At 41.3% G+C, this 13,299-nt stretch overlaps 1 protein-coding gene across 1 annotated transcript in view; it reads left to right on the top strand.

The window, feature by feature from the left end:
* The first annotated feature begins 1,420 nt into the window (after nucleotides 1-1,420).
* il16 (interleukin 16) overlaps nucleotides 1,421-13,299 on the top strand; it is a 13,582-nt gene continuing 1,703 nt past the window's right edge. Inside the window, exons 1-6 of the mRNA XM_085463237.1 lie at nucleotides 1,421-1,509; nucleotides 5,047-6,147; nucleotides 7,467-7,612; nucleotides 7,847-8,012; nucleotides 11,375-11,476; nucleotides 12,954-13,185. Of these exons, the coding sequence (XP_085319363.1) occupies nucleotides 5,245-6,147; nucleotides 7,467-7,612; nucleotides 7,847-8,012; nucleotides 11,375-11,476; nucleotides 12,954-13,185 (1,549 nt within the window). The 5' untranslated portion in view covers nucleotides 1,421-1,509; nucleotides 5,047-5,244. The remainder of the gene's footprint in view (nucleotides 1,510-5,046; nucleotides 6,148-7,466; nucleotides 7,613-7,846; nucleotides 8,013-11,374; nucleotides 11,477-12,953; nucleotides 13,186-13,299) is intronic.

The following is a 13,299-nucleotide window of genomic DNA, read 5'->3' as shown; positions in this document are numbered from 1 at the left end:
TGTGGTTTCTAAAATTAAATTTAGTATGTAAAGTGCGCTCTGCACGTAAAAACATTTATGTGAACAAATTGGAGACTATTAGAAAGATATGATTTAATCTACTGCTGATCAATACCTTTAATACCTACAGCATGATCTAATCTCTGTAATAAAATATTATTGATCAATATCAAATGCACACTGAGGTCTAGCAGGACAAGCACAGAGATGAGTCCACTGTCAGAGGCCATAAGAAGATCATTTATAAGCTTCACTAAAGCTGTTTCTGTGCTGTGATGAGCTCTGAAACCTTCAAGCTTAAATTGGGTGCTCTCTGTGTTTAAGAAGCAATTTGAATGATGAAAGCTGAGAGGGACACACTCAGGCAAAGCGTTGTTGTTTTCTGGTTTTGCTGTATTGGCCTTCTGCTTTGAGACATCCGTGTCTCATCGTTCATGTTTGTTTAGCAAACAGTGTCTAAGCTTAGTGCCCATATAAGGAAGTTGAAAACATGCATGCGAGATGAAACTGACAGATCACAATCGTTTCACTTCCACTCTAAGTTCCTACCCTGAAATGTATCAGCAGAAACGGCTGCCATCGTACTGTGCTGCCTTTTCTTAGCACGCTAAACCTGTGTAAGTAATCATGTTTCTCTCAGTGCACTAATGATCCTACAGATGCAACGAGTGACCTACCATGTGACTCACTGCACTCCTCACGCCTCCTGTAGCTCTTTATCAGTATATAAAAACCCTGCAAAAGATTCTGGGATTACTCTTAAGAATTGTATGTGAAGAAGTGTGTGGTTCGCTGTGTGGTTCGGCTTTTAGAAATGTGAGGAAACCTAACCCTGTCATTTAACTTAATTACTGTATTAATATCATTTGGCAGTAAAGTGCTTAATATCTACACTTTTACATCTGCCTTCTAATAAAGCAGCCTTGGTTTGTTAGTTGGAACTCATTGGATTATTAAGCGAGTGGGCTGACTCTCGTGTAGAAGCTAGAGAAGGTCATCCACTAATGGTGGTCTGAGCCGTGGCTGCTGCAGTCTGTATGCCAAAGTATCCCTGGGCAAGATATCAAACCCTCAGTTCAGTTTATTGCCCACTCTGACAAACCTAGTGTGCTGCTCAAGAGTGTGAAAGGTAAATATGATGGTTGTTGCTTTTCTACTCGAGTGCTGTGCATAACAACTACAGCACAGTTATAGTTAAACAGCATTGTGATTTCCTTTTATTAATTCATTTAGTTTTTGTATCGATATCGCCATGTCTGTGCATACATATGTGTGTGAAGGTATTGATTCGAAAAGTCAAGTAACAGTTGCTCAGCTGAATGTCTGAACGGAAGTATGGTACGTTGTTGCACCTCTCTGTGGTTGCTGCTAGAGAAGTTCTTGTGATACAATGCTTCCTGTTTGTGAAGCAGGAAGAAGAACGTGAACACTCGAAGACGAGCAAGGCTTTCGCTCAGGCAGACATTGTGCTGTGCAGCGACAACAGTCGAGATACAGGACGGAGGCAAGGTACTGTTACCTATTATTTATCCACATAAATGCAACTATAGAACAATCTGACAATGCAATTGTTCCAAAAATGTTACAGCAAACTCAGCCTGGTACTGCGGCGATTAGCATTTAATCAGAAAGTAAAAGACTGTTCATTTCCTTTTCAATACAGGATTTGTCTTTCTCTGTATAGTTTGCCATACAGGATAAATACATCACAAAACACACACAACATCCACACACCCATAAGCACCAAACAAAAAGAAAAGGTGTGACTTTATCCAGGGCAGCAGCAGTGCTCCTAATAACAGGTTGGAGCTGTACTAAAATTGTCAGTGTTTGTCAGCTCCTTTCATTCTTCAAGAAAGAATATCAAATGAAAGGAAAAAGATGAATCCTTGGACCCTGGTGTCCTTTTCTGTTCACTGCTTAGCTGTAAAAAAGTGTAATAATAACAAAGCAAAAGAGGAATGATGATACGTGGGTATACAGCTTGGAAAAAATTAGTCTTAACAGCATCATACATACTTTCCTGATGACATCACACAATGTCAAAGATGTCAAGTAAGGTTGGTTGTAAACACTTATGTACTCTATCAGTTCTGCTTGACACAAATCATGAGAATTAGTGAGAATCATTAGAATCACCTAATAATCACACAGCGATCATCATATTAGACAAAGCATTTCAGTAGAGCTGGACAATATGGACAAAATATTACCACAACATTGTTTTTCTGCATTGCATAAATTCATATTAGTATTCTAAGCTAGCATCTCTCTGGTTTGATACAAACTGAAAGAACATGTTACGTTAACATTTTTAATAACTAATAAGATTTATTTTCAACAACTGACACAAACCAAATACACAATTCTCTTAAGTATTGTTATTTGTATACATGTTTTAAAAATACACTCAAATTAACTGGCAATCAAACAATGTGCAGCATTGTTAATCAGTGCTGCACTGTACTGAGTACTGATCTGCATTGTTTTATCAAGTCAAGTCAGGCCAAGTGGCTTTACTGTCATTTCAACCATGTGCAGTGGTACAATACAGAGTGAATCGAGACAACGTTCCCCCACAACCATGGTGATAAAATGTGTAGGACCAGCATTGTTTTGTGTTTGTGCAAGAATAAAACAACGCAAATCCAGGAATGGCTGATTACTAGATGCAATTTCTTTTCTATCTCGTATATTTCTTCAAATAAAAATATGAGGTAGGCAGTAATTCAGTCTAACAAATACATTTTCTCAAAATGTAGATGTGTTTTGAAAAAAACTACAGTTTAACAGTGAAAATATGTCATAATATTAACAAAAATGTGTAATGATGTGTGCTTATTTTATCCCTGAGATAATGAAGAGAGAGATTCCTGGTCAGTCTGAGATGCCATATTTGTTTTCATTTACATGCTGAAATACAGAACAGAACTCTGCTGTCTTGGCTTATATAGTCTGTGTGTACCGTGTGTGTGTGGGTGAGGTGTGTGTTTCTGTGTGTGACTATATTTCACTGTGTGTGTGGATAGGTGGGTAAGAAAACCGCCTTGGTATTTTTGAAGGTGGTGAAAGTGGTTTGTCATGTTAGCGGACTTTATAAGGACCTGTCAGTGTAGATTTCCCTGCAAACTGGTTTTATCTGGTGGCTGTAGCTCAGTAGGTCGCTGGTTTGATCCCGGCTGCATGCCAAAGAACCTTGGCCAAGATACTAACCCCTGTTGCTCTCTGATACGTCTTCTGGAGTATGAGTGTAAATGTAAAAGACTTTGTGAGAATGAGGTGAATAAAGTGGGATTTATGATCCTACAAATGTGTCTGTCTGTATATGGTGGGCAACCTTATTAATCATTTAATGTACGTTGATGATGTGGTCATTTTGTCCCACCACAGTGCTGATTACTTAAGAGTTTGTGCTAGTTATGGTGCCCAGTATGATATTGTGCTTAACCCTAAAAAAAAAAAAAATAAATAAAAAAAAGTGTTATTGTGATTGCTACAACTAAGAAGCATAAGACCAACTCCCTAAGGCTTCCCTGTACCAGTGTGAGGCTGTTGCCTTGAAACTGTGTAAAACATCCTGCAAAAATGGTCCCAACAAGGGCCCAACAGACTTAATAAGGAAGTCTGTTAGGAAGCACTTTTGTGTCCTTCCCTCCTTATTATTTTACACAGGTGTACCAAATTTCATTCTTGTAGCTCATGCTGTGTTTCCTTAGGACTTTCTAAATGCATAAGGTGCCATTTTGAAACTCTTATGTATGAAACCAATAAAATATGTCATATATGGCATATCAATCCGGATTCTCATCATGTCTGTCAAGTCTGCTGGAGTTTGCAGAATCTGTCACTGAGTTACAGCAGACTCGTTTTAAGTGATCGTAATTTGGTGTGCTGCCATGACAATGTCCTTTCACAAAAACCTCAAAAGCTTTGCTTTCCAGCCATTCCGTTCACTGAAGATCACGCTGATCTGATGAAATCCCTACAAGGAGTTTGTTAAAGTACGAGGTCCAGAAATGGCGAGATATGTAGCCAAAATTAGTCAGCAGACTCAACATGGCTGACTTCCTGTTGGGTTCTAAGAGATTCTATGAGATGGCTCTAAGAGACTGTTTTTTATATGAGGCTGTCAAATTTCAGATTTATAGATTAAACATAGTGCAGGGGCTGCTTTTTTGTTTTGTTTTTTAAATGTTGTAATTGTTTGTAATTTTGCAGTTTTGTCACTTTCCAACCAAAATTCACTGAACCAGCAGCAAAAGAAGACCAAGACTGCACTTCATGTTACTTTGCAGTTTTGCTTCCACCAGAATAAAATCCCATTTCCTGCACAGCTCTATCTCTCGGTGTACGTTGAGGCCAGTTTCCCATGCTTATTATGCACTGGTCTGCTGTTGTGTACAGTGTTGTCGGCTGCTGTTTTTGTTTTGTTTGTTTGTTTTTTCCCTAAAAACCACCTCTGACAAGAAAACCTAATTCCTGCTGTTCAATATGGGAAAAATATCTACTTTCACAAATTATAGCAAATTGCAAATCCTAAGCTATGTCTCCAATAAAACCTCTGTAACTTTCTGTTTTCACTTTCTACTATAGAAATTTCATGTTTCTTACAACAGTTAAAAAACAGAAAAAGAAGAAGTTCAAAGATTCGTGCTGACAGATTTCTTTATTTACCACAGCAGCTTTTTCTTTATTATGTAGAAAAGCAGTTAAATATGTAACTTCTTTAGATTGGTCAGGCCCACTTGAGAGCAAAGTGTGGTGTATGTAGCCCATAATGTAAAATTAGTTTGACACCCCTGAACTAGATATAACAATTCAAATGAAGTCTTATACAATTTGACATTACAGTGTCTACAGAAAAATGCCTTACAAAGAAGTTGACATACCCTAACTCTGATTCCAACCCAAGAGGTCTTTCTTAAGCTGGTGGATTTTAAGATGCATCCACCTTTAAGTTAAAACTATTTAGATTTTGAGTTTGTGACATGAAATGTTTCAAATGCACAATAAATTCTTTTGTTTTTGTCTGTGTCTTGTGTACAGGTAGTTCATCAGCTGTTCACTGCTCACAGCCAAAGAGAAAAACTCTAAAGAGACAGGCCTGTGTTGGTCACCCTATCCAAGAACAGCTTTGGGATCCCTGGGTTCACGAGAACACCTCCTCTGAAAAGCTGCGAGAATCACTACCCACACCTTACAGACAGTAGAGTTACTGTTAATGTACACGGCCTTTCTGCTACAATGAATGACGAAGAGAATGTCCTTGAGGTCGATGACACAGTCGCAATGACTCCTGAAAATAAATCTGAAACTCCTTCAGAACTTAAAAAGGCGCCTCCAGTGGCACCCAAACCTGCCTGGTTTCGCCAGAGTCTGAGGAAAATTAAGGATGAGCAGGACCAGAAGACGCAAGCAAAACCATCAGAGCAAACATCTGCTGCAAGCTTCAGCAGAAACTTTGGCATCAGATCTGCATCATCTGCAACCAACCAATCAATCAAGCAAAGGATTCACTCTTTTGAGACTTTTTCCAGTCCAGAAGCTCCAGAAAAGGGGAGCAACAGAAGACCATTGGCTCCTTCAACAACCCTCTCTCCAGTGGAGAAGGGATCCCGAGCCCCTTGCTCTTCCTATTCTGCCTCAAATGGAGATAATGTGAAGAACAAAACTGAATTTTCCAGAGAGATCCAGTCCAGAGATCCAGCACCTAGTAAGGAGGAAGACAACATACCTGCCTCTGTTGCGCCCTGTGCCATTGCCTCAGCCAGCAATGAAGCTTGTCAACAAACAACAGAAAAGTCCTCTGAAGATGAAACTCATTTTAATCAGTCTACCACTGATTCCATGTATTCTCAGACTATCAACACTGATGTGGAGTCAGGGATAAATGATTATCAGTCTGCTCCAGTGCATGACAGCAGTGAAGCCTTACCCACCAACCTGGAGTCTGAGCTTGTGGATTCTGAGTGTTCTGAAACATCTATGAGATCCAATCAAACTGAAGGTCAAAATAGCTCTGACTGGACAGAGGAGGAAGGAAAGCTGTCAAGGACTGCTGGGAATGCTGCTCCGGCCACAGAGAGTAACACCGTGAGCAACCCAGAGAGTGAAAGCCTGGGGAAAATAATTACCTTCAGTAATCAGGTAATCTCACACATATATTGTGTTTATTTTATATAGTCAAGGCTGAATATTCCCACGTTTGGGAATATTCAGCCTTGACATTTATCAGTACAATATTATTTTGTTCCTCTACCAGCTTCGCTTACATGTGAAAATGGACAGATACACAAATCAACAATCTTTTTGTGGTGTTTGTGAGTAGGAGTGAGTCTCTTTGTATTTTTGCTTGTTACGAAGTGTACTTGATAATGAGGGGTGGGAAGTTATTATAGCGCCCCCCAGGAGCCAGAGGCAGACAGAGAAAGATCCGGGCCATCCATAGCCCCAGGAGTACAGAAGACATAAGACCACACATACTGGCTGTGTGTCCATCCCAGCAGGAAAAGAAGGGAGGCCCCAGATGGGTTACCCACGGCCTAAGAGTGAGAGTCTCAACGAACCACAGGCGACAGGCAGCTGAACCCATCCGAGGCCCAACACCCTGGCACGAACCACCTGGCACTTTCTACAGGACTGGATATAAAACCATTCTGTAAAAGTCCAGAGCCTCTGCGCTTTATCTGAGGATGATGGGAAGTGACTCTACCATCACAGAAAGCAAACATCAGTATAAGAGTGCTCCTAAAGTGCTGGGTTTGTTCATCTACAGTAGAGAAGGAGATTTCTCTCTGAGGGAGCCCCTGGTGAAGATTATGATCCTAGTTGATCCCTGGGATGAGCTCGTTTTCCTGATGTTTCTGAAGTGATTCCTCTCAGTGGGTCAATGGAACATCTGACACAGGGCAGGTGTGATTAAAGAAAGGGAGGAAGTTTCTTCAACCTCTGCACCCAACAAACCCAGCTTGGTTGTAATGGTCTCCTTCACTCGTTTTCCTGCAGGGTGAATGTATGTTGTGTATCTGTTGTGTGTGCTGCTACACCCCAGCCTAGAGAAAGCCAGAGAGCAACACAAGAAGACATTGCACCTGCTTCCTGGTCCCAGGGGAGGACCAAGGCTGCCACAGAGTTTCCAGTTTTACAACAACCAAATATTTTATTAGTCTGGTGGGCATCACCAAAACAACAAAGAAAAAGCTCTAGAAATAAAACAAAACTAACTTACCTATCACGAGGAATCCAAAAGAAAATCCAGGCCTCTTACCTGTCTCCCTAACCTAAACAGAAGAAGGGGTTTTGAAAGAAAAAGGCTTCCACATAAATCAGCAAAGGTCGATTTACAATCTACAGATTCAAAATATTTGTTGGACTTTCCGATGTAATTCTCTTTGTATGTTTACAGTTTCCCCACAAAAATAACATGATTTTAAATTTGTGTCTGATTTAGTGTGTTTTTGTTACAGGTGTCACAAGCATTGATGTGCTCTTTGACCGTCTGTGGAGGTAATCCTTCCTCCACAAACCTGCAGGACACCTCTTCACTGGACTCCATTAACCAGCAGGAGTCTGATCTAGCCTTGGACACGTCAGACAGAGGATTCTCTTTCAGGTATCACTTCAGTTGAGACATGTGGACATGCAAAATGCACTGCTTTGTTGTTTAACTTTTGTTCTCAGGGAATTTGGCTTAAGTTAACAAATACTCCCAGTTTAATCAAAGAAGGAGTAGTTAATTTTTAAAAACATGTTAAATAGAGCACAGTTCTATACTTGTACCTATGCTTGCGCTCATGGGTACCTGACACTCGTCAGATCTAATGCCTTTCTGTCTCCATAAATACAGCCTGTTCACTTTGAAGGAGTGCATCACTGATCGAGGGGAGGGTGGAGTTCACAACGAGACTGCTTCTGTTTCTGCTTCTGCGCACTCTGTCATCACAGCTATCAATTCACAGGAAATACAGAAGATGATTCAGGAAGTTGAGGCTTTAGATGAAGAAACACTGAAGGTAAAAAAACAAACATGTCGTATATCACAGTTCCATTAATTCACAACATCTTTAGAGACAAGTTGTAAAAACTGTAAGAGATTAACATTTTCAGTTATACATCATGAAGTAACAAAATGAAACTTTAGTAATGGACACAAAAAAAGACTGAAATGAAGTATCTTCCTCCCAATTTTCTGTAATTAAATCCAACCCACCACGGCTTCCTGCTAAACAACAACCGAAAGGAGCAAAATCCTGTGGAGACCGGGGACATCTCCTGCACTGCAAACAACAGAGGGTCTAACCAGTGATCCCATTTGCATACATCCTCGTCAATGAACTTAGGAAAAATTAACTTTAAAGTTTTACTCAGAAATGGTGCGCTCGAGTGCTTGCTCCAAGGGGGTCATTTGATTGATGTTGGGGTTTTCTCTGTATTGGGTCTTTATCTTACAATATAAAGCATCTTGAGGCAACTGCTGTTGTGATTTGGCAGAATATAAATGAAATAGATATATAAGTGAATGCCTGCAAAATAAATTTCATGGCAAATGGTAGAAATCTGCCATGATGCCACGGATATGCCTTTCAACAAAAGCTCAAAAGCATCATAATTTAACATCACCCAAGTATTGGGCCAAATATTAGGCTGGTCTGATATGTGAAAATGTGTGACCACAGGAAATGATAAAATTGGTACTAAAATGTTATCTTTAATTCAAAATGGTGGACTTTATGTTGGGTTTGGGTCATTGCATCCAACCTGCCATATTACACATGTGTACGAAAATTCATTAACATTTACATAACATTAACATTTGCTGCCATGATGCCAGGTCTCTCTTGGAAATGAGATTTTTAATCTCAATGAGATTTTACCTGGATAAATAAAGGACTAATAAACATTGCTCACTGTGTGCTACATGTCTGTAGTACTTTGATAAAGATGTTGTAAGTGGCACTATTGAGCAATTTTGAAATGCCCTTGTCCAAGACCAATAAAGTGCACATATTTTCACCAGACATGTTGAAAGATAGGTTGAGGATTTAACATTTCTCTTGAACAATACGTTTGTTACTTGTGTGCATAAATAAAAAAATATTTTATTTATACAGCGCCAAATCACCACAACAGTCGCCTCAAGGTGCTTTATATTAAGCACGCTTTATACACTCAACAAAAATATAAACGCAACACCTTTGTTACTGCTCCCATTCCCCATGGGATGGACGTAGAGACCTAAAATTCATTCCAGATACACAATATAACCATCCCTCCCAAACAGTGGTCACAAATCAGTCCAAATGTGTGGTAGTGGGCACATCTGCCATATTGAGATAATCCATCCCACCTCACAGGTGTGCCACATCAGGATGCTGATCTGACATCATGAGTAGTGCACAGGTGTACCTCAGACTGCCCACAACAAAAGGCCACCCTGGAAGTTTACAGTTTTTTGTTCTATTGGGGGTCTGGGGACCCAGAACCGGTCAGTATCTGGTGTGACCACCATTTGCCTCATGCAGTGCAACACATCGTCGCATGGAGTCTATCAGATTGTCAATTGTGGTCTGTGGAATGTTGGTCCACTCCACTTCAATGGCTGTGCGAGGTTGTTGGATATTCGTGGGAACTGGTACACGCTGTCGTATACGCCGGTCAAGCACATCCCGAACATGCTCAATGGGTGACATGTCCGGTGAGTATGCTGGCCATGCAAGAACTGGCTGCCATCTGCCCTGAACAGTGTGAACCATGATTCATCCGTGAAGCGCACACCTCTCCAACGTGCCAGACGCCATCGAATGTGAGCATTTGCCCACACAAGTCTGTTACGGCGACGAGCTGGAGTCAGGTCAAGACCCCGATGAGGACGACGGGCATGCAGTTGAGCGTCCCTGAGACGGTTTCTGACAGTTTGTGCAGAAATTGTTTGGTTGTGCAAACCAATTGTTCCAGCAGCTGTCTGGGTGGCTGGTCTCAGACGATCTTGGAGGTGAACCTGCTGGATGTGGAGGTCCTGGGCTGGTGTGGTTACACGAGGTCTGCGGTTGTGAGGCCGGTTGGATGTGCTGCCATATTCTCTGAAACGCCTGTGGAGACGGCTTATGGTTGAGAAATGAACATTCAATGCACGGGCGACAGATCTGGTTGACATTCCTGCTGTCAGCATGCCAATTGCACGCTCCCTCATTGCTTGTGGCATCTGTGGCATTTTGCTGTGAGACAAAACTGCACATTCCAGGGTGGCCTTTTGTTGTGGGCAGTCTGAGGTACACCTGTGCACTACTCATGATGTCAGATCAGCATCCTGATGTGGCACACCTGTGAGGTGGGATGGATTATCTCAATATAGCAGATGTGCCCACTACCACACATTTGGACTGATTTGTGACCACTGTTTGGGAGGGACGGTTATATTGTGTATCTGGAATGAATTTTAGGTCTCTACGTCCATCCCATGGGGAATGGGAGCAGTAACAAAGGTGTTGCGTTTATATTTTTGTTGAGTGTATTTAAGACAGACCCCACAATAACACATGCAGAGAAAAACCCACCAATCATATGAGCCCCTATGATCAAGCACTGTGGAGACAGTGGGAAGGAAAAACTCCCTTTTAACAGGAAGAAACCTCCGGCAGAATCAGGCTCAGGGAGGGGCGGGGCCATCTGCTGTGATTGGTTGGGGTGAGAGAAGGAAGACAGGATAAAGACATGCTGTGGAAGAGAGACAGAGGTTAATAATAATTATGATTAAATGCAGAGTGGTGTGGGATGAGGGATACTGGAGATTTTCTTTACCACACAGTATCATACATGCTCTAAATATTTTTGCAGTGTCGTAGTTTACTGGATTCTGCTATATTGTGTAGGATATTGTAGTTGGTGTTTGGAACAAAATGACAAGGATGGTTGTATTTCAAACCTGTTTTGAACCTTTTAAATTGGCCTCTGACAATGTATTATATTATACATATTTTAATATTAAATTATACCCTACAGTGAATCTTAACAACTTTCCTGAAACTAAATATTAAAAAAAAACCCTCAAAATTCAAATAAGCAAGTGCAACATTTCATATGCATAAATATTACATAAATATTTATGTAATAAATATTACATATACACGTCCCTACACACTGCTCCCCGGGCGCCCAATGGCTGCCCACCGCTTCACTGAGTGAATGGGTTAAATGCAGAGAGGAATTTCCCCACGGGGATCAATAAAGTATACATTATTATTATTATTATTATTATTATTACATGTAAAAATATTACATTTGAAAAACATGATCCAGAAAATAGAAAAATGTGTGGATTACTGTTGAAAAAATGCCTTAAAAATGGCCGCTCAAGTAAACCTACATCTTTCCACAGCAACTAGTGGACATCCATGTTGTGATTCTTCATAAAGACGAGGGAGCTGGGCTTGGCTTTACCATTGCTGGAGGGTCTGACCTGGAGAACAAAGCTGTTACTGTAAGATACACACTACACATTTATATTACTGAATTCTAATCTATTTTTTCCAAAATGTTATTCTGTCTAATGTGAAATAAAAAGCATTGCAACTGTATTCACTGAAAAGTTGGCATTAGTTTAAAATGCAGTATAAAAATGTGCAATCGAACCCTGTGAATATCCACTGAAAATAATGTTTAAAAGAAAACATGAAACAGTGATTGACAGCAATCACAGCAAATCAGGTCATCGAATTGCAAGCCCACATCAACTGATTGCTCAGCTGATATTCTGCGACATATTCAGTTGGCTTCACCAACAGATATATCCGTCACATCTGTTGGTGATAATGAGCCATACCATCCATCCATTTTCCTCCGTTTATCTGGGCCTGGATCACGTGGGCAGCAGCCTAAGCAGAGAAGTCCAGACCTCCCTCTCCCCAGCCACCTCCTCTAGCTTGTCCAGGGGAACACCAAGGCATTCCCAGGCCAGCAAAAACATGTAATCTCTCCAGTGTCCTGGGTCTGTCCCTGGGCCTCCTCCCGGTGGGACATGCCGAACCACTGTACCCAGGAGGCGCCCAGCAGGTATCCTTGCCAGAAGACTGAACCACCTCCACTGCCTCCTTTCAGTGTGGAAAAGTAGCAGCTCTACTCCCATAGATGCCCCCCTGCCAATCTCCTGCTCCCCTCACCCCTCACTCGTGAACAAGACCCTCCTTCACTTGGGCAGCAACTCGTCACTGACCCAAAGTGGGCACTCCACTCTTATCCAATCCAAGGCCTCAGACTTGGAGGTGGTGACACTCTGCTCCGAGCCACTCCAGTGTAAACTGGAGGGAAGCACCTGATGAAGCCAACAGAACCACACCATCTGCAAAAAGCAGAGACGAGACTCTGAGGCCACCCAAGTGGAAGCCTTCCATCACGTGGCTATGCCTAGAAATTCTGCCTGTAAAAATTATAAACAGAATTGGCGACAAAGTGCAACCCTGGCAGAGTCCAACACCCACTAGGAACAAGTTTGAGTTATTACCAGCAGCTGCATAAGAACTGAAAATGCTCATTTAAATTTTGAGTCTAATAAAAAATGTAATGAGGTAGTGAAGCTGTCATTTCAGGCTCTACTTTCTCTGATCCTTAGTGAAGGTAATAAGTGGAGTTGGGACTTCTCCTTATCTTGTAATTCAGCATTAGAAGTTCTTTACTAATAGATTCATGTATTCATATTCAAGTAATCGAGTAAACAAAATCTGTTCATCTGTTTACCAGTACTCCGATACTTACTCCAATCTAGTCAGGATTTGCGTTATCCACAGTGTGTGGGTCAAATCTGGCTTTATTCATTTTTATACCAATCTAACAAAACAACAATAAAACAAATATGAAATCAACTTCTCCCAAACTGTGTTAAGGCTAGTTCTACCTGATCTCTGAATTTGCCGCTGTTTCCTACTTGTGTCTATGTGTCTCACTGATTATCTTGTGTTTAGGTCCACAAAGTGTTTCTCAGTGGCCTGGCAGCTCAAGAGGGCACAATTCAGAAAGGCGATGAGATATTGTCTATAAATGGACAAACACTGTGGGGTGTCACGCACACTGATGCCACCACTGCTCTGCGTCAGGCCCGGAATCTGAAGCTGGCTGTCGTTGTCATCTGCAAGAGAGTCGTGGAGGAGGGAAGAGAGGAAGGAAGCTGTAGGAGCGAAGAGCCAAATCCTGCTGGTCAGTCAGACAACTGGGAATACATTTATTATCCCCAATTTATTTTAGCAGAAATCACACAACCATCAAGCAAAATGCAATACTTCCAAAGAATTGGGGGTCTGTGCAAAATAA

The sequence above is a fragment of the Copadichromis virginalis genome, linkage group LG1 (genome assembly GCF_057382275.1).
Source record: "Copadichromis virginalis isolate Kocher_CV1m ecotype Utaka linkage group LG1, C_Virginalis_male_GT1.1, whole genome shotgun sequence".
NCBI lineage: Eukaryota > Metazoa > Chordata > Actinopteri > Cichliformes > Cichlidae > Copadichromis > Copadichromis virginalis.
The sequence above is the reverse complement of the archived record's forward strand: the minus strand, read 5'-3'. Positions and strand labels throughout refer to the sequence as shown.